The 18,871-nt window shown below is 58.5% G+C and overlaps 2 protein-coding genes across 5 annotated transcripts in view; both read right to left on the reverse strand.

The window, feature by feature from the left end:
- Positions 1 to 421: 421 nt before the first annotated feature.
- CD79B (CD79b molecule) lies at positions 422 to 3,836 on the reverse strand. 2 transcript variants are annotated; one of them, XM_045489446.1, is made up of 6 exons: positions 3,683 to 3,836; positions 2,970 to 3,017; positions 1,804 to 2,106; positions 1,449 to 1,567; positions 1,133 to 1,174; positions 422 to 1,021 (listed from the first exon to the last, which is right to left on the reverse strand). In XM_045489446.1, the coding sequence occupies exons 1-6, from the start codon at positions 3,747 to 3,749 to the stop codon at positions 923 to 925; spliced, it is 678 nt and encodes a 225-aa protein (XP_045345402.1). In that variant the 5' UTR covers positions 3,750 to 3,836; the 3' UTR covers positions 422 to 922. The 2 variants fall into 2 exon arrangements, with proteins under 2 accessions (XP_045345402.1, XP_045345403.1); XM_045489447.1 differs by having other exon boundaries at positions 2,970 to 3,014; positions 3,683 to 3,834.
- A 4,316-nt stretch (positions 3,837 to 8,152) lies between these two features.
- The window catches only part of SCN4A (sodium voltage-gated channel alpha subunit 4), a 44,567-nt gene continuing 33,848 nt past the window's right edge, over positions 8,153 to 18,871 (reverse strand). For all 3 annotated transcript variants that reach the window (XM_045489448.1, XM_045489450.1, XM_045489449.1), the window contains exons 16-25: positions 18,161 to 18,293; positions 17,366 to 17,520; positions 16,662 to 16,835; positions 16,415 to 16,537; positions 14,857 to 15,135; positions 14,533 to 14,586; positions 14,127 to 14,264; positions 13,251 to 13,355; positions 12,329 to 12,599; positions 8,153 to 11,562 (exon numbers count right to left, since the gene is read on the reverse strand). In XM_045489448.1, the coding sequence (XP_045345404.1) occupies positions 10,337 to 11,562; positions 12,329 to 12,599; positions 13,251 to 13,355; positions 14,127 to 14,264; positions 14,533 to 14,586; positions 14,857 to 15,135; positions 16,415 to 16,537; positions 16,662 to 16,835; positions 17,366 to 17,520; positions 18,161 to 18,293 (2,658 nt within the window). In that variant the 3' untranslated portion in view covers positions 8,153 to 10,336. The remainder of the gene's footprint in view (positions 11,563 to 12,328; positions 12,600 to 13,250; positions 13,356 to 14,126; positions 14,265 to 14,532; positions 14,587 to 14,856; positions 15,136 to 16,414; positions 16,538 to 16,661; positions 16,836 to 17,365; positions 17,521 to 18,160; positions 18,294 to 18,871) is intronic.

An 18,871-nucleotide genomic window follows, 5' to 3' on the forward strand; every position in this document is an offset into this window, starting at 1 on the left:
CCAGTAACAGGGCTGGGGCAGGGCCTGGGGATATTTGGGAGGGCTTCTTGTAGGTGGAGGGCATTAAAGGACAGTAGGATTGGGATGGGTGGGTGAGGGCAAGCTCCTCCAGGGCTGAGACCCCTGCCCTACAGAGCAGGACCCAAGCGCTGCTCGTGGGCTAAAGAGAAGGCAGGATGGGGGCATGCCCGCCAATAAGGGTTATTAGCTTTTCTCCAGGCTGGGCCCAGCTAACGGAAGATGGAAGGCATGTCCACAGATCCCAGCCAGGCCTTCAGAGAGAAGCCCGTGAGCACGGGAGAGGTCCGTGAGCCCTATGGCAGTCATCCTCTCCTGCACCCCACGGGCCCACAGGGGCCCAAACATTTGTGTCCAGAGAGACTCTCACCCACTCCAAACCCATAGATGTCACAAGCCTGTGTGTAGTTTCACGACACACCGTTTATTCCATAGGAGAATGGGATCAAGGCTAGGAGCTCCCTGGGGTAGGAGAGGGCAGGAGAGAGTGGGAGAGGCTGGTGGCTCTCCCTGGCCCCTCTGTGGCCAAGTGGGATGGGCCACCACCTTTCCCAGGCTCTGCAGGAAGCTGGTCTGCTCTGAGTCCATTTGCAGGTTTCGGATAAGCCTCTGTCTTCCCCATCCTGAACGTGGGATGGATCCCCACATAGCACCCCCAGAAGGCTGGGTCCAGTCTGTCCCCAGAGAACTCCTCACTCCACATCACCGCTCTGCACCCCTTCTACTCTGGTCTCCTCGGTAAGAGCTGGAGACCAGGGGCTAGAGGGGCAGGCAGATCTGGTGGGCCAGCTTCGGAGGCTGACCGAGGTCCGGGGAAGAGATGAGCTGGGAGCTGGCGGTGGCTCTGAAGCAGTCCACGAAGGCCCAGCTGGCTGGGCCCAGAGGCGTGGGGAGGGCCGGCCCCTCACTCTTGGCCTGGGTGCTCCCCCACTGACCACTTCACCTCTCCCGTCCGTAGAGTCACTATGTCCTCATAGGTGGCTGTCTGGTCAATGTTCAGGCCCTGGAGACATGGAACGGTGCTTAGGCCTTGGTTACTCCTTGACCACGCCAGTGGACGGTGCCATCAAGCACCCCACAGCCCCCAGCGCCGCGGGGTCCCCCCGTCCCTTACCTCGTAGGTGTGGTCTTCATCCATTCCGGGCTTGCTGTCATCCTGGCGGGGCGAGGGATGGAGAACAGAGTGTTAGCTTCCCCCACCCCATCCACTGCTGGGCCAGGCTGGGGAGGGTCAGGGAGACTGGCCCGGGGGGAGGGGTTGGGGGTGAGGGGCGAGGGGTGAGGAGGTGAGGTGCCCTCTGCCAGAACAACCAAACGAATGAAGGAGACTTTGAACAGGTGTCCGTGGGCAGGCTATGGGGCTGGGGAGATGGAGACCCTGCCCACGTCTGGCCTGCCCCATGGCCGCCCCCCCCGGCCCCCGTGGTCACCTTGTCCAACAGCAGGAAGATGGGCACGATGATGAAGAGGATGATAAGCAGGGTCTGGATCATGATGATGCCATCTTTCAGTGTGTTCCTCCTCTTCAACTGTGCTATGGTGCTGAATCCTGTGGGGAGGTGGCAGGGGGTGGTGAGGCTGGGGACCCCTCTTTGGGCCTGCACCCCTCAGGACCTCCTCAGCGGCTCTCCTGGGTGTTCTGTGGCCACGGCCACCTTCAACATGTGGCCCCCCCACGGGCGGCAGGCCGGGCTGGGGCAGGGGTGAGGGTGGCTCAGTGAAGGCTCCATGGCCCCGTCACCCCTTCTCCCCCCCCCCCGGCTGGAGGGCAGGCCCCGAACACACCCATGACTCGCAGCTCAGTGCCACAGCCCGTGCTGAGGGACCCCTTCAAGCACTTCTGCTGGCAGAAGTAGATGCCGTTGTCCTGAAACTGGATGCCCTGGATGGTGAGGGTGGCAAAAGTGCCGTTCTGGCTCTCTAGGATGCGGGCGTCTTCCAGCAGTGGCTTGGGCTCCAAGTCCGTCTCCCGCTTCCGTAGCCAGCTCACCGCTCCCAGGTCCTTTGTGTAGCACCTGATCTCCACCATGGCTCCCCTTTTCCGGGCTATGAAACGTGGGTTCTGCCAGATCCGGGCACAAGTGCTTCCTGTGGGCACCGAGGCCGGGATCAAAATCCCGCTCTGCATCTTCCCGACTGCCAGCCCAACCACGGACCCCCACTCTTGTCTGTCCTTGCTTTTGGGTATAGGACGGTCATGAGGCAGAGGTGTGGAGGAGCTGAGCCATGTGAGTGGCCAGAGGCCAAACCACTGGGTCCCGCCCCTTCCTGATTGCACCACCCCCCTGCGCCCCAGCATTTGATTTTCCTTTAGAAGGGCTCTGGAACCTTCCGATTCCTTTCCATGCCTATACAGCAGCCTGATCTAGGCCTCTCCTGCTGGGGTCCAGAGGCCCATAGGACAGCCCCCCACCTGGCCTGGTGCTCTCCCTTCGTTTTTATTCCTAAATCTTCTTTCTCTCCCACATACTTACTCCAAGAAGCCTCCCTCCTGCCTCGTTCCCAGTAAGCGAACCGTAGGAATCCCTGAGGCCCTATGGCCTGTCAGAGCCCCTAAAGTTACAGACTCTTTCCCGGGCTGAGTCCGACCCCCCCACCCCCCCCCCCACCCCCCCACCCCCCCCCCCCGCTAGACAGACCCAGCCTGAGTCCCCAGTGGAACTCCCTCTGGCTCCCCGCCTCCCAGCCTGGGTTTAGTCACACCCCTTAGTCTCTGGGACTGGAACACTTATGTCTAATGAGGGTGACAGCTGGCAGGAGGGGTGCTGGGGGGCCCTCGGAGCCAGGCCTCTGAGATGGAGACCCTAAGGTAGCCTAGAGATGGGTGTACCGGCTGGGGAGATGCAGGGGCACAAGGGCACGAGGGGCAGCCATGGCACGGACCCTGGGACCGGGACCAGCATTGGACGCAGACACACTTGCCCCCAGAAGGGGCAGGGGAAGTGGCTGACCTTTGGGATCCTGGTACAGGTCTTCTGTTTTGGCTGCTGGCACACCTGCTGGGTGGGAGGAAGTAGGCGGGGCTGGGTCAGGGCTCTCCCCTGGAAAGTGGCTGCCCCACCCCTGGGGCCCCCAGCATTCCTAGACCCACTTCCTCCTCTCAGGACATCAGCTTCGAGACCCCTCAGCCCCACCGTAGCAGCGCTCTGGAGAGACTGGAATGGAGCAGGGTCACCAGAAATCCACTTCCCGCCCCTCCTTCTGCCTTTGACCTGACCAACGGCCTTGAGCAGGCACCCTGGATGAGACCAGGAGGGAAGTCACAGCTGGATGGCTGTCCTGTCTTCCAGACCAGGGGACCATTTCTGGACCATGCACGTCCCAGGGTCTGGCTGGGGGCAGCCTCTCTCCCGTGTCGCCCCCACACAATGCCCTCAAGGGACTGGGGGTGAACCACGTCATGGACACCAACCCCTCACCTCACACCCAGCTCGGCCTGACGCCCTCCAAACAGGAGAGGGGCTGGGACCACGGACCCCCTGAGCTCCTCAGCGTAGGTGATACGCCAGACCCAGGCCCCGGGGCAGTCAGAGGGAGACAGGAGGTCGAAAGTGTGAGAGACAGAAGGGCGAGGTTGGAGAGAGCAGGACACAGAGCGGTGGAAACAAGCAAACAGGCCGTGACAGAGAGCGAAACCACGGGTCTCGTTTCGGGGGTGCCGTACCTGACAGAAGCAACAGCAACACCACCAGCCAGTTGCTGGGCATGGGAGACAGCACCAGCTCGGCCATGGTTACCGCTCCGTCTCTCTCTCTGACCCCGAGCTGGTGACGAGGACAGAGGCTCCTGGGGGGGAAAACGTGTAACTGCCTGGGCTGCAGCCGGTCCCCTCCCCGCCTCTTCCCCACCAGGCCCCTTCCTGCCATGCAAATTGGGACCCAGGGGAGGCACCAGCTCTCCGGGGACCCTGGGGGAGGGCGGGGGAGGGAGGGCTCTCTTGTCAGCTGTGCTGCTAAGGCTCAAAGGGCATCACAGCTGGGGTCCACCACTGTGGGGGGGACCCTGGGAGGCAGGAGCCTCTCAGTCTTCTGAGGGTAGCTTGTGCGTCCCTCCCCTTGTCCCCACCCCACTGATGGTCATGTCCTGGAGTCCCCCGGCCTCCTATTGTACAGTTCAGATTCCCAGGCACTTAGCTGAGTACACATGGGTCCTGTGGGTGAGTGTGAGCACAGCTCCTTGGCTCGGGCTCAACCTGCGCTCTGCAGGAAGAGAGGCACCAAGGGAGGATGGTACAGGGGTGTGGGGGGCAGCTGTGGGCCCAGGCCCGGCACCTGGAGAGGCCCAGAATGCAGCCTCTTGGCTGGAGTGCAGGCAGCCATGTTGGGGGTTGACATAGATGTGACCCTGTGGAGGAAGGGAGCCACAGAGGTTCTTGAGCAAGAGCCAGGTGTGACAGCCACATGGAACAAGACATGGTCCAGACCCTGGCAAGAGGCCTCCCTTCCTCACCTGGTGAGAGAATTTGTTCTCAAAAAGGGGGTGAACTTAGGTAGGTAGAGACAGCTTAGAAAAAACCTGCAACTCAGCTAATCAAGGGACTCCCAGGGATTTGTCCATAGCTCTCGGGTCTTGGGCAGGGGGACAGGAGGCTAGTGCTGGGGAATCTTCAGATTCTGAAACTAAGAGGCTCTCTGGCTTTATCTTGCCAGTCAGTAGAGTGGTGGATGAAACCATAGTGTTCTGGAACTAAGTTCAGTTTTGTGCCCCAATCCCTGGGTCATACACAACTTTTGCCCCTTGGGGGCCAGGGTGGCCCTCGTGCAGTGCACAACCTGCACGGCCACACGTGGCAGACTTGCATACCTCAGTCCCGCAGCTGAGCCCATTCTGAGTTTTATGTCTCCTCCTTTTTCTCTCCTGTCCCCCCATTCCTTCTCTGCTCCGCCGCCCCCCCTCCCCGTTTCAGGAGAGGAAGAAAGATGCTGAATTCTATGTGTCCGCTGTCTACATCTCGCTCTTCCCACCACCTTCCATTTTTCCAACAGCCTATGTTACTGGTGAGTCTGTTTGGGTTTAGAGAGATGTGGAGCTGCCTCCCACGCCAGGGTTGACAATGAGAAAGGCAGGGATCTGGGTGGTACCCCCTTAGTCCTGGTGGGCATAGGCCCCTAGTAGGGGCTACACCCAAGGAGTGCCAGCCAGGACCAGAGCTATAGAAAATGGGGACTGGAGAGTTAAGTTTTCATCCGAGGTACAGCTCGTTCCTGGCAGTCCCAGATGTTCTTGCTGTTCCCAGATGTTCCAGATGAAAAAAAACATTTCTCTGAAAAGGTGTCAGATGTTCAGTTCGCAGAACAAACAGCCCAGGAATATAAACATCGCCTGAGGTCAGCCTGGGGACCACAGTCCCCTTGTGCTGGTGGCAGTGGTTGGAGACCCTCCAGAGGAATGGGGAGGGGGGGAATCTAGGGGTCTTTGCATTTAGTAAAGTACCTCCTCATAATGGAGGCCTTGGTTAGCTTTGGAGCTAGTGTCCCCCCGACGTTGGGAAGCTAATGGGGGAAGGCTTGGGGTACACACCTGTGTGTGCGCACGGGTGTATGCTCACACGGGTGTGTTGCCTGGGCTGTGTGGTGCGGGCCCTGCTCAGGAGCTGGTCCCAGGGCCCAGGGTGGCCTCAGGGGGGATGGAGGCTGGGGGCAGTTGGCATCTTGCAAACACATCCACACATCTACGTCCCCCCGTGCGCAAGGATGCAGATGTGTCCTTTGGACTTCATTCCCATTCATGCCGGGCGGGGATCCGTTTTCAGGAGTGGGTGGACGCGGTGCCCCCTCTCCACCCGCCCCCTGCGCCTTCGGGGTTATTTGTCACAGTTGGGGCCGTGCTGTTCCCTCTCTGGTGACAACAGTACAGAGTTCTGTCTGGGGCTAGTGACGTCTTTTCTTTCCTGGAACAGGAGGCCTTATAAGCCCACTCCTGCCTCTGTCCCCAGCTTCCCTGGGCTGCAAAAGACCCCAACATCTGGCAGCCCCCACTTCACCTTTCCAGGAAGACAGCAAGACAAGAGATGGGGGCATGCGGAGAGGGGATGAGGGGCTTAGGAGTTTGAGGAGGCAAGAGGTCAGGGACCCCCCCCCCCAGCAACCCTGGGAAGGGTGGGAGAGGACACAACCTCAGTTTGGAAGGAGGGGTTCAGAGTTCTGCCCTCCCCTTGGTCCACTCTTCCTGGCTCTGTTCCGCTGGCTGTTTTGTGGAGGAGGCCTGCTGGCTAAGAAGGTTTGATTCCTGGCCCTGCCGTGTACCAGGTAGAAAGCCGCCCCACGTTCCCTGGTGCTTCTCAACAAGGGGTGATCCTGCCCCCTCCCCCCACCCCCCACGGGAGCATTCGGAAAGGTACTGGGACCATTTCAGTGGTCGCAGTGACCAATGGGCACCACTGGCCTTCATGGACCAGGGGTGCTGAATTCCCTGCAGCGGGAGGGACAGTGTCTCACAAAGCAGATTTCTTGCTCCACATGCCAACAGCACCCCAGTTACCCAACACCCATTCTTAACCCTCAGAGCCCAAGTTTCCTCATTCGTGTAAGACAGAAGTAATCGTAATAATCCATTCTTCACTTCGGGGCCGTCATAAGCGTGGAAGGGAATCCAGTATCTAAGCGTTTGGTGAGAAATCTGGGAGCACAGTTTACCCTCAGGAAGGTGGGGAGTAGCACTGATAACTGGCTCTCCAAACTGGATGATTTTGAAATATTAGCTTATGTTTTTCATCCAGTATTTTGCCTCTTTTCCTCCACTATTCAAGGCTCAGGGGAAGGGTGGGTCAGGGCACTGTGCCAGATCTCCTGTCCTTGGAGCCAGACAGAGCCCTAGGCAACGGTTTGCAGAAACTTACAGTGAGGAGGAGACCCACCCCCACCTCAGGGAGGGAGGTCAGCACCCTGGTGGGGGGCTCAGGACCCTGCAGGGATGCTGAGCCCCTCTCCCCACGCAAAGAGAACAGCAAGGTGGGAAGGGGCCTCAGGAAGATGGCTGAGGGATGTCAGGGTGGCCTGTGATGCCACGTAACCTCAGGACCCAGGAAAAGGGGGTGCAGGAATCTTGTAAAGGAGTGTTTACTAGTTTGAACACATACAGCCCTGGGAATCAGAAATCAAGTTGTAGAAAACAAAATTATATATGAAATTATATTTCACCCACCAGGACTGTGGACTCACCTCACTACATCATATATTACTCATTGTCACAGGTCCATAGGGACCCTGGGCTCTCTGAGGTCAGGGTTCAGAGGCAGGGTCTTTAGGGGGGTAGTATCTCTGAGGAGAGGGAGGGGTCACACCATGTGTCCCTCAGGCACCTCTGGGCCTTTGGCGGGGGTGGGGGGGTGGCGCACAGAGAAGTGAAGGGTCCAGAGAGGAGGGACTCGGGCCACTGGGTCCCAATACCATTTCCTGGGCACCATCACGGGTGGGGAGAGGGAGCGTGGTGCTGTTAGGGGTGGAGGGCCACGACCCATGACCTTACCTGGCCTCTTGGACTCCAGCTAAGAGGTTGGAGTTGTAACCTTAAAAATAAAACTGCCAGGTATTTTACCAGCAAAAGACAGGTTGATTCCGGAATGGCAGAAAACTGCAATGCCAAACAAGCAAGGAAGGCAAAACCGCGGGCATGTCCACAAAGGAGAGGACGCGCTCCTTTACAGAGGAAAGGGGGACCTTGGGAAGGCTGTTGTAAACAAAAGTCCATTGGTGTGAAGTGGGAGCTGGAAGTATGGTGGCTTCTCATTGGCCGAGCTGTGACTGTCTCTCATTGGCTGGGCTGTTGCCAGGGCAGGAGGAAAGCTTTTCTTCTCAGCTTCAGGGATAGTAAATTGGTGTCCACCTGCAAGGTCATCTCTGTTGGGTCTACATTGATGATGAGTGGTGGAGCTTGAGCGCTTCCTCTGCTGAACCTCACGACTCCATTTTAGTGAGGTTCCCCTTTCTTAATTTTCAGAGTCCAAGCCTCCTTTTGGAGGGGGGCAAGAAAGAGCTGGACTGGGCCAGAGGGGGAATTGGGGCCCTCTCCCCACCCTGAGGCTCCCCGAGCCTTCCTCATTTGGCTTCAATCCCCACCAGCCCTTCTTGTCCTTGCAGCCCTCAGACCCTGTCAGTGTCCACATGCGGAGGTGCAGAAGGAAGAAGCTCGCACGTGAGAGGCACCAGGGGGAGGTTTATTATAAGAACTGTACAAAGGAGCCTGCCTGCCAGCCTGGCTTGGGCCTGTTCCCACCCAGAGTGGGAATGGATGTGGACGTGTGGGGGAGGGGGCCACGGGCAGGGGAGGCTCTGCAATCTGGATGCAGTCCAATGGCAAGTATCCCGTCCAACGGATGCTGAGGCTCTTGGGGCCACCCCAGTTTGGGGCCTGAGGAGGGAAGGGGCATGGGCAGGGTGCTGGTCAGGGAGGAGGCTGCCCTCTGTAGGATGCACCTTCTGCAGGAAGAGACAGAACTTGTGCAGGAAGATGGAAGGGGTGGGGCCTCCTTCCACAGAGGACACAGGCAAGAGACAGGGAGCAGGGCTGGGACAAATGGGTGTGATAAAGAGACTAGGAGGAAAGGAGAGCGGGTGGCAAGGAGGCCAGCGAGCAGGGCAGACAGAAAGGAAGGCTCCAGCCACGGGAACGCACGAGCGTGTATGCGCGCGCGCGCGCGCGCGCGCACACACACACACACACACATTGTTTTGGAGGTTTTGCTGCTTCCTGAGTTTTAATCAAACTGTTCACAAGAAAGAAGAAGAAAGAGAAGAGGAACTTAAGGTCAACAGGGACTCAACGTGCAAACCTGCCCACACACGTTCACGCTTATCCACATATAGCACAGGCACACCACACCAACAGGCCTGCACAGGAGACAGACACACACACACACACACACACACACACACACACCAGTCAGACTACAGGGGCACGCTGACATGGTACACACTTGCAGAGACAGGACGTAGCACTTCACGTACTTGAACGCACACACACAGCTGTACACATAGGTGTGAGGCAGACACAAGGCACACACACAAGTGAATAAATCCAATGACACCTGTGCAGGTGTCTCCCTGCCTCCTCTGAGCTCCGGGAGCCAGCAGAGGCCTGGCTGGTTCTGCCATGCCCAGATCAGTGGTGCCAACAAAAATGGAAGTTGGAAGGTTGGGCCTGAGCCAGGAGAGCTGTGCATGTCCCAGTGTTGAAATCTCTTAACACGGGAGCAACGACAACACTCTTAGGATCACTTTGAGGATGGGGAAGAAGAGGATGAGGAGGAAGGAAAAGAGAGATGTGGTGGGGGATGAGGGCATCTCAGGGCTTGGTGAGGCTACAAAGAGCCCTGTGGCACTAATGGAGGAGTGAAGAAGGGAGGGAGGGAACAGAAATCTACCTCCGGAGCTCCAGGGTCCCTGCCCCGCCCCAGGTCTGGGTGTTCAGGCCAAGAAAGCCTCCAGTGCAGTGATGCAGCTGACAACACCCAACCTATCCCAGCTATCCATGCTTCCTAGAAAAAGACAATTCTCAAGTGGAACCCTCCGTCCGCTCTTCCCCTAGGGGCCAGCCAGGGGAGCCAGGGGCCTGCACAATGGACAAAGCAGGAAATGGTTTCAGGGGCCACAACCCCAGCCAGATGCATTAGGATCCAGGGGCCAATCAGACTTGGGGAGACATTTCTGGACCAGTGACGTTTCCCTTCTCCAGGGAATCCATGAGCTGGCAGGATGAAGCTATGTCCCAGCTGGGGGGCGGGCTGGTAGGCCCCTGGGGTCAGGTGTCCACTCTCACTGAGGTTAAGACATCTTTATCCAGGGAGTGCCTGGCTGGCTCAGTCAGTGGAGCCTGCGACTCTTGATCTCGGAGTTGTGAGTTCGAGCCCCACGTGAGGTGTGGAGATTACTTAAAAATAAAATCTTTAAAATATATCTTTAACCAGGAGGGGTCGGGGGGGGGGGGCTGAGCCACTTCCTGAGGAGAGGCCTATAGCCCTTAAGACTCTGGTGGCAGGAGGGCAGCTAACCCATCCATCGTAGGCTGGCTCCTCCCCAGCGTGGGGGGCAGAGATTCTGGTGTTCTGACCTCCCCCCAAGAGGAGAGGCAGCAGGGCCCATGAGGAGGTGAGGACAACTTGAAATGAGAAATCATGGAAGCTGGGGCCTCAGGCCCAGTGTGGAGCCTCTGAGTGCAATTCCCATTTTCCATGGCCTGGGTGTCAGCCCCAGCATGACCAAATCCTGTCCCCAACAGAGAGCCGATCAGTCGCAGACTCAAAGCCCTGCTCCCTCAGTGAGCAGGCACCATGAGGGAGCTTTGGGGCTGTGCCAGGCTCAGCTGGCCACCTCGTTACTGCCTAGACGAGAGATTCCTTGACCCCCGGGCGCACTGTCTGCCCTGGGGATGGGGAAGGAGGGAGGGCAGCGTCTGAGGGGCTGATGGGTGTGAGTCCTATGGAAGGTCCAGAGTCCCCTGTTGAGCCCTTTTCCTCACCTGTGCTCTGCACACTGCTGTTCCCATTCTCGTGGCCATACATCTTGCTCATGGTGTTGGCGATCAGACCCTCCTTCTCAGGACCCCCATCCCCACTGCCATCCTGGCTGTGGCGGTACATGTAGGATGCCTGCTTCACAGTGCGCTGGAGCAGGTGCCGGCGGTAGGCCCTCTGGATCTTGATGGCACACACCTCCTCATGCTTCCTCTTGAGGGTGGTGGTGATGGGCTCGTAGGAGACTTTGGAGGGGTTGGCTGCCATGAATTTCTCCTCCATCGTCTCCTTGAGGGCGTCCATTTCCCCAGAGTCACCTAGGACTTCCTTAGTGAGGGCAAAGAGGATGTCCAGGCAGTGGATCTTGTCCCCTGGCACCATGGGCAGGTCCAGCGTGATGAGCTTGATCTTGTTGGGCTTGGCGATTCTCAGTGGCTCCTGCAGGGTGTCCACAAAGTCAGAGAGGCGGCTGTAGGCAATGAACTGTGTGGCGTCAGGGTCAAACTTCTCCCACGTTTCGTAGAACATCTCAAAGTCGTCCTCGCCAAGGGGCTCGCTGCTCTCCTCAGTGGCCACATTGAAGTTCTCCAGGATGATGGCAATGTACATGTTGACCACGATGAGGAAGGAGATGATGATGTAGCTGCAGAAGAAGCAGATGCCGATGGAGGGGTTGCCACAGTCGCCCCTGACACTGGTGCCTGGGTTTTCGAGTGTAGGGTCACAGTCAGGGGGCCCGCTGTTGAGGATGGGGTTGAGGAGCCCATCCCAGCCAGCCGACGTGGTGATCTCGAAGAGGCAGATGATGCTGTTGCCAAAGGTCTCAAAGTTGAACATGTCATCGATGCCCGACTCCTTCTTGACATAGGCAAAGTTGGACATGCCGAAGATGGAGTAGATAAACATGACCAGGAAGAGGAGGAGGCCGATGTTGAAGAGGGCAGGCAGGGACATCATGAGGGCAAAGAGCAGAGTCCGGATGCCCTTGGCCCCGCGGATCAGCCGCAGGACACGTCCGATCCGCGCCAGGCGGATCACTCGGAACAGTGTGGGTGACACGAAGTATTTCTGGATCAGATCGGAGAGCGCGAGTCCTGCAGGGAGGAAGTGGTGAGGACCACTGCCCTTGGGTAGGAGGCTGGGTCAGGGAGTGGGGGGCATGCAGGGCTCAAGGGGGCCTAGCCTGGTGTGCTCTTCCCCAGGAGGGAGAGGTAGAAGCCTGGCCCGAATGGCCTGACCCATTAGGCCGGGCTCTTCCAGGGCCCTGGGGCCAGGGGCTACATCTCTGCCCTGACACAGCTAGATGGGGGTGGGATATGCCCAAGGTGATGGGGTGAGGGTACGGCTGACTCCCAAGGCTATTTGCAGATGCCACAGATGAGACAGAGAGGAAGGACAGCTCTGTGTGTGACTCTGGGCATGACATTTAACTTGTTTGTGACTCAGTTTCCTCATCTGTAAAGCAGACGCGGCAACAGTACCTGCCTCCCAGGATAGCACAGTGTCAGGTGTGTAATAAGTGATCAATAAATGGTAGCTAGTTGCTATCATAATTACACACACGTCTGCGCACTTCCCCTGTGTGTATGGATACTGGCACGATCTTATGTCTTCCGCTTAGCACATGGGCACCTGAGTGTGCATCTACTGGTCAGGTAAATGTTTCTAGCTGTGCATTCACGTGTGTGCAGGTGACGGACTGCCCGTGAGCCCACCCTGGGTGCCTTTGTGAATGCCAGGTGCATGGACACACGTGTGGGTGTAAGTGTGCGTGTGAGCTTTCCAGGTGCACGAGCAGGTGCACGAGAACGGGAGCACCCGGTCCTCCTGGATGACTCAGCCCGGCCTGGCCCCGCTCACCCACAATGGATAGGATGACAACCACAAAGTCGAAGATGTTCCAGCCGACGGTGAAATAGTACTGGCGCAGGGCGAGCATCTTGAGCACACACTCCCCGGTGAAGATGATGATGAAGACCATGTTGATGTTGTACAGGATGTCCACTTTGAGCTGGCTCTGGTCGTCTGTCTCCACCATCATGGTGACCATGTTGAGGCAGATGAGGATCATGATCGTGATGTCGAACACCTGCTTAGTCACGCAGTCATACACCATGCCCTGGATCTTGTTCTGCAGCATGGGTAGGAGTGCAGGGGTGCACGTGGGTGGATGTGGGGGGGGCAGTGGTAAGGACCCACACAGGATGTGGACAGGAGGGAGACACAAGATGACACAACAGCATGACAGAGAGACAGACAGAGAGAGAGAGAGAGAGAGAGAAGAGGAGAAAGGGTGTGTCAGGGCTTGTGGCAGAGTCGGCCAGGGCAGTGGGGGGGTGGGATCCCTCAGAACAGATCATCCTGTGGGGTCTGTGGGTATCTTCCTCACTCTAGGACCGTTCCTCCCATAAAGGTCCCCCAGCAACCTCCCATCCTTCTCCCAAAGTCACTGCTCACTCAGGAGGGTCCTCTTCCTCCCACTTCTAGGGGCCCTTGCCCCTGAGGCCACCAGCTGGAGGGGTGGGCGGACACTGGGGAGCTGTGCAGGGCCAAGTGAGGGGTAAAGCAGTGACTGGGGTTTATCAGGCAGCTGCCGCTCCCGCATGCGGTGCCTCTGTGCAGTTATAAAGAGGCCCCATTCCTCCTGGCTGGTGACCCCAGCTTCCCTGCAGGTGGACCCGGCCTCACACCAGCGACACAGCCTGGTGGGCAGAGTGCAGCCTGCATTTTGCCCTCATTGGTTCATAGAGGCTGCCAGAGGAGGGGCTCAGAGGGCTGGTACCTGGGGCCGGGGAATTGGCTTCTGAGGCTTCTTGGAGCCAAGCTTCTTCATGGCATTATAGTATTTCTTCTGTTCCTCCGTCATGAAGATGTCTTTCCCTCCAAAGTATAATGAAATGGGGCCTGTAAGGTTGGAGGTCCTTCTTCTCTGCCTCCAGGACCTCCCTACCTCAGGCACCACCCTTAAAGCAACCCCCACGCCAGGAGGGGGACCTGGAGGGGCCAGAGGTGGGGGCTGAGGGAAAAAGTGAAGGGGGACTGAGGGGTCTGGAGAAGGGAGGGAGGGGAGTGAGGTGACAGGCAGAGGGGAGAGGATCAGCACTGCCCCATAGCTTGTTTTGGGCCAGATGCTCTCCGTCAGTATCGTGTTGGGTCCTCTGAATAGCCTAGCCAGGCAGGTAGCATCAACCTCATTTTTTTTTTTTTTTCTATCTTTTTTTGCTTTTTTTTTTTTTTTTTTTTAATTTTTTTCAACGTTTATTTATTTTTGGGACAGAGAGAGACAGAGCATGAACGGGGGAGGGGCAGAGAGAGAGGGAGACACAGAATCGGAAACAGGCTCCAGGCTCTGAGCCATCAGCCCAGAGCCCGACGCGGGGCTCGAACTCACGGACCGCGAGATCGTGACCTGGCTGAAGTCGGACGCTTAACCGACTGCGCCACCCAGGCGCCCCAACCTCATTTTTAAATAAGGTTCTTAGAGGTCAAATCATTTGTTCAAAGTCGCTGGGTAGGATGTGAACCCAGGCTTGCTGCCCCAATCACGCGGCCAGCCACAGCACAGCAGGTGCTGAGGTGGCATGAGTGAATATATGAAGGGACGGGTGAACAGAGGGAGGGAGGACAGAGCCCCGGGATGGCCGGGCTGGATACTCATCTTCTTCTTCTGCTGGTTGAAGTTGTCGATGATGACGCCAATAAAGAGGTTGAGGGTGAAGAAGGACCCGAAGATGATGAAGATGACAAAATAGAGGTACATGTAGATGTTCACCTCATACTGTGGCTGTTCCTCCTTCTGCAGAGTCCACAGGACAGGACGGGATGGAATGGGGAGGTCTGGGGGGACATGCTGGCTGCCCCTTGCTTCCCATCTCACTGTGGGCAGGAAGGGCCTGGGGCCCAGGGGTGGACCCTTCCACCCACCCCCCCAGGCTGCTGAGTTTGGGGGCTCCTGAGGAGGCGGCACGGGGGTGGGGATGGGCAGAATGTGCCGTTGTGTGTGTCTGGTCTGAGTCCTCTTCCCTGGCTGGCTCACCAGCCATATCTCAGGGAGCCCCACTCACCTCCCGGGAGTCCACAGCTGCATACATGATGTCCATCCAGCCCTTGAAGGTGGCCTGTGAGAGTGTGGTTGGGCGTGAGGGGAGGGGCTGCTTCCTGTTTCCACCATCCATAAGTCTCCCTCCTCACCCCTGCCTGGTCCTCCCCAGAGCCCCAAGGGGCAGGCATCAAATAGAGACCAGAGTGGTCTAGATAGTACGTCAGGGTCCCATAGCACCAGAAGCAGGGTGGGCGGCCTCCTAACAAGGAGCAGTGGGCTTAGGGACAATGACAGTCTAGGAGCACCTCCATGCCAGTTTCGTGCAAGGGCAGCAGGTTACACTCACCACCTGCAGGAGGGAGAGGTAGCCTAGACCCACATTGTCATAGTTGACCTTGACGTTGAGCCAGCGGACCTGGCCCGTGTGCATCAGGCTTTCACACTCAGACTTGTTGTTGACCTCAGAGATGTCAAACCTCTCAGAGGTGGTGGTGTTGATGCAGTAGTAGAACTTGCCGGCAAACAGGTTGACGCCCATGATGCTGAAGATGAGCCAGAAGATGAGGCAGACAAGCAGCACGTTCATGATGGAGGGGATGGCTCCCAAGAGGGCATTCACCACCACCTGGGGGGCCGGGGGAAGGGGTCATTGCCAGGTCTTTACCCAATCCCCTTTAGGACAGGGCCCTCCACCTACACTAACAAGGGGACCAGACAGGGCTGGGCATTGTTATTCAGGGACAGCTTCCTGGAGGAGGGTTGATCTGAGCCAGGCCAGGGGGAGAAGTCTGCTGGGCTGTATGTTGGGGGTGGGGGTGGGTGATGGGGAACTGAACAGTAGGGTTGGGGGTGCTGCTGGCCTAGTGGTTGAAGAGAGCTCTCTGCTTGGCTGGAGCCATCAGCCCAGAGTCAGGGCACTAGGCTTCTCTGGAAGCAGCCTGGCCACGGGTCACTAGGCAGGAGACAAACACTCCTTCCTCAGCCCCCATAGGAAACTCAGCCCCCGTGACCCGGCCCCCTGCTTATCTGCTCATAGCATTAGAGACACAGACACAGAAAAGAAGCCACTGGGGTCTTCAAAGCAGAAGGAACCTGAGACTGGACCCACACAGGCCAACCTCACTATGTCAGGCCGGGCTAAATCTGAGAGCTGTCCTTTTTCAAGGAGAGGTTCTTTATGACCTCCAGATAGAGTAGGTGGCGCAAACCTGGTGATGCCTGGGGTAGCTCTATTCTTGGCTGCATGGCCATGGGCAGGCCATTTCCCCTCGGTGGGAAAGGGTCCCTGGTTTTGGTGGGGGGGGGGGAGTTGGGGAGGTGTCCAGCATTGGCCAGCCCCTTGCATGAACAGGAGGGAGTCACTCGGGCTGAGTGCACTGCTGGCCTACAACCAGCTGCTTCACAGAAGTTTGTCCCTCTGAGTGGGTTTTATTCCCAACAGACCTCTCTTGGCTGGGGAAATCCCGTTTGTCTTGGCCAAACCCTGTATTTACTGTCACTTCTATTCTCAAGGGCCTGAGGGAAGGATGGGCAGGCACAAGTACCTGCCGGCTCATCCAGGTCTCAGAGCCCTGGCAGGCCCCAGTCTGAGGCTCAGAGGGACATCTATATACCCCAGACCTGCTTTCCTTCTTCTCTCAGGCCTCGGTGCCCTCATGGCCCCTCCTGGGAGCTGATGCAGTCTCTGCTGCCTCCCAGTGATGGCAGAGATAAGCTACGGAGGGGCACTTGGGTGGTGTGGGATGTCTGGGGGCCCTCAAGTCTGGCCTTCAGCAGAGCCCAGAGCCCAAGGCCTCTCCTTCCCCAGTGGTGGCTGGAGTATAGACCTGTGCCCCCTTCACCTTGCCCTGCACTGGCTGCTCCCCCGATCCCTAGCCCTACTCAGAGTCCCCCTCAGTACCCACCCTCATGCCCTCAAATCGGGACAGCGCCCTCAGGGGACGCAGGGCTCGCAGCGTCCTCAGGGATTTGATGGGTCCCAGCTCCGAGTAGCCCAGCCAGTTGGCCACCAGGCTGATGATGGAGACCTGCAAAGGGAGGGTGGGGTGATCAGGAGGTGCAGGGCCTCAGAGTCAGGGCTCCCTAAGGTCCTTGGCCACAGGAATGCTTCTGGATCTGGCCGCGGGGATGGGGGGTGGGGGGCACACTCACATCCACAATGAGGAAGTCAAGCCAGCACCAGGCATTGGTGAAGTACACCTTGAAGCCATAGGCCACCCACTTGAGCAGCATTTCCAGGATGAAGATGTAGGTGAAAACCTTGTCGGCATACTCCAAGATAGTGCGGATGGTCCGCCGCTGCTCGATGTAAATGTCCTCGAAGGCCTGGGGGCACCAGCACAGCCAGGGGTGGCTGGGGCCAGGAGGCTGGGGCAACAGCCACGCCCCCCCAAACCTGCCCTATGCTGCTGCCTGCCAGCAGCACTGGGGGCCAGGCCAGGGGCAGGCTGCTGGCTTCTCGCAGACTCCCTGGGCCCACCGTGGGGGCAAGTGAGCTCTCCCACGGGGAGGAGCCCTTCAGCTCCCCTTCCCCAGGGGCAACACTCAGTCATCTGCTCGGAGGGACTTCACAGTGCCACATCTTCAACCCTGGCCCCCTCCCCCCACCTCAACATTCCCAGGGCCTTCCCGCCTCTGCGCTGGTTGGCACCTGTTGCTGGGGGTGCACCAGAGCTGGACCCCATCTGTCGCTATAAGAAAATTCACACATTCTACCTCATATCCTGCAACCACAGGTAGGTCATTTTAGGATTCTCTGGGTCCCAGACTGCCCAGGTCTCATCCCTCCCACGGTGTGGAAAGGAGGGAGCCCTGGGAGGTCCTCTGCCCATGCCTGTCCCCAGGGCCGTGCCTACCAAGGCCCCGCTGCTGAGCAGGATCATGAAGACAATGAAGGTCTCGAACCAGTTATGCTCGACGATCTTGAAGCAGGCCCTGCGGAGGGTCCACCACATCTTCCCACGGCCCTGGGAGATGTCCACGTAGAGGAAAGGGCAGCGTTGCACACAGGCTGGGGGAGGGAAGAGGGCAAGGGCGCCATGTCACAGGACTGGGGGTGGCCTCTGGACGCACAATCAGCGTGTTCCCACCACCTTCCCAGGTGCAGCCGTCCTCATCTTCTCTGCCTCTCCCAAGCAGCCTTAGGCTGCCCAGCCCAGCCCCAGTGTTTCTGCAGGGCTATCTCCTGAAGGGCTGGGCAGGCCTCTCCCCGGATGAGGCCAAGGAGGAGACCGGTCTTAAAGCAGCCATTCCCAGGCACTTGCTTTGGGCTGGGTCACACTCAGAGCCCTGTGGAGATTCTGCAAGGCAGTCCTCAGGGGCTGCGTGTACTTGAGGTTCAGGGGATCAGGGGCTGGGAGGCATCCCAGGCTCTGACACCCCTCCTTGGGGTTGTATTCCCTCTGGGGTGTGTCAGAACAGGCAGCATCAGGTGTGTGGGGGGGAAAGGCTCTGCACAATTTCCGTGATGCACAGGATCCTGAGATGTCCTCAAGGGCACAATTGGCTGTGGCCGGGCCAGGGCTGTTGTCCACCACCACCATCCCCCCCCCGCCCCAGGCCCCTGGCATGGCCTGTCCCTTCCAGGGGCTGCCGGGCTGGGGGAGGCACCAGGTGAGGTGGGGGGTGCATGCACACAGGCTTGTCCTCACCCTCTGTGAAGCACTCCTCAGGCTGCTCCCCTTCGGGGTTCTCTTCAGCCTGCTCCTCGGGGTCTTCCTCGGGGGGCTTATAGTCGGCGGTGCTGCAGACGGAGGAGTTCCCATCGAGGGGCTGCGGTGGCTGCTGCAGGGGCCACAGGGTCACATGACCCCTGGGTCCTCCCACCAGGTGCGCGGAGGAGGTCAGGATGGGAGACCAGGAGGCGGAGGAGAAAGAGGGGGTGGAGCAGACCTACTCATTCACTCATCATTCTTTCATTCATTCATTGACTCAACCCTGGATTATAGAGCCAGCACTGCGGCCCTTGCAGAAGAACCACAGTGACCATGGCACTTAGATGTGGATCAGGGCAGGGCTGAGGCCTGGGAAGGGATGGTGAGGGCACAAGAGGCAGGGGAGGGCCTCAGGTAAGGGAGGAGGCTGGAGACAAGCAGGCTGGGGGGTGGCTGAGCCAGGCTGGGGGTCCTAGGAGGCACAGGGTGGGATAGTAGAGGAATGAGAGGCCTGAAGGGACTTTTGAGGGAGCAAGAAAGGGGCCAGGATGGCACTGGGGCTGCCACAGCCTGCAGGTGTGAAGGTCTAAGCCTTCCCATTCCCAGGGTCTGTTGGGCTGAGGAATCCAGAAAGAAAGGAAACCTCTCCTCAGCTGAAGCTCTAGCCTGGGGCCAAAGGAACCTGGGGGTGGGAGTGGGGGGTGGGGG

The sequence above is a fragment of the Leopardus geoffroyi genome, chromosome E1 (assembly GCF_018350155.1).
Source record: "Leopardus geoffroyi isolate Oge1 chromosome E1, O.geoffroyi_Oge1_pat1.0, whole genome shotgun sequence".
NCBI lineage: Eukaryota > Metazoa > Chordata > Mammalia > Carnivora > Felidae > Leopardus > Leopardus geoffroyi.

Bases quoted from the DNA above. Each gene is read 5' to 3' on its own strand.
- CD79B (XM_045489446.1), bottom strand. From the start codon at position 3,749: ATGGCCGAGCTGGTGCTGTCTCCCATGCCCAGCAACTGGCTGGTGGTG. The intron at 3,018-3,682 runs GTACGGCACCCC...CCTCCCACCCAG, and splicing joins GTTGCTGTTGCTTCTGTCAG to CAGGTGTGCCAGCAGCCAAA. The intron at 1,022-1,132 runs GTAAGGGACGGG...CCATGTCTCCAG, and splicing joins ATGAAGACCACACCTACGAG to GGCCTGAACATTGACCAGAC.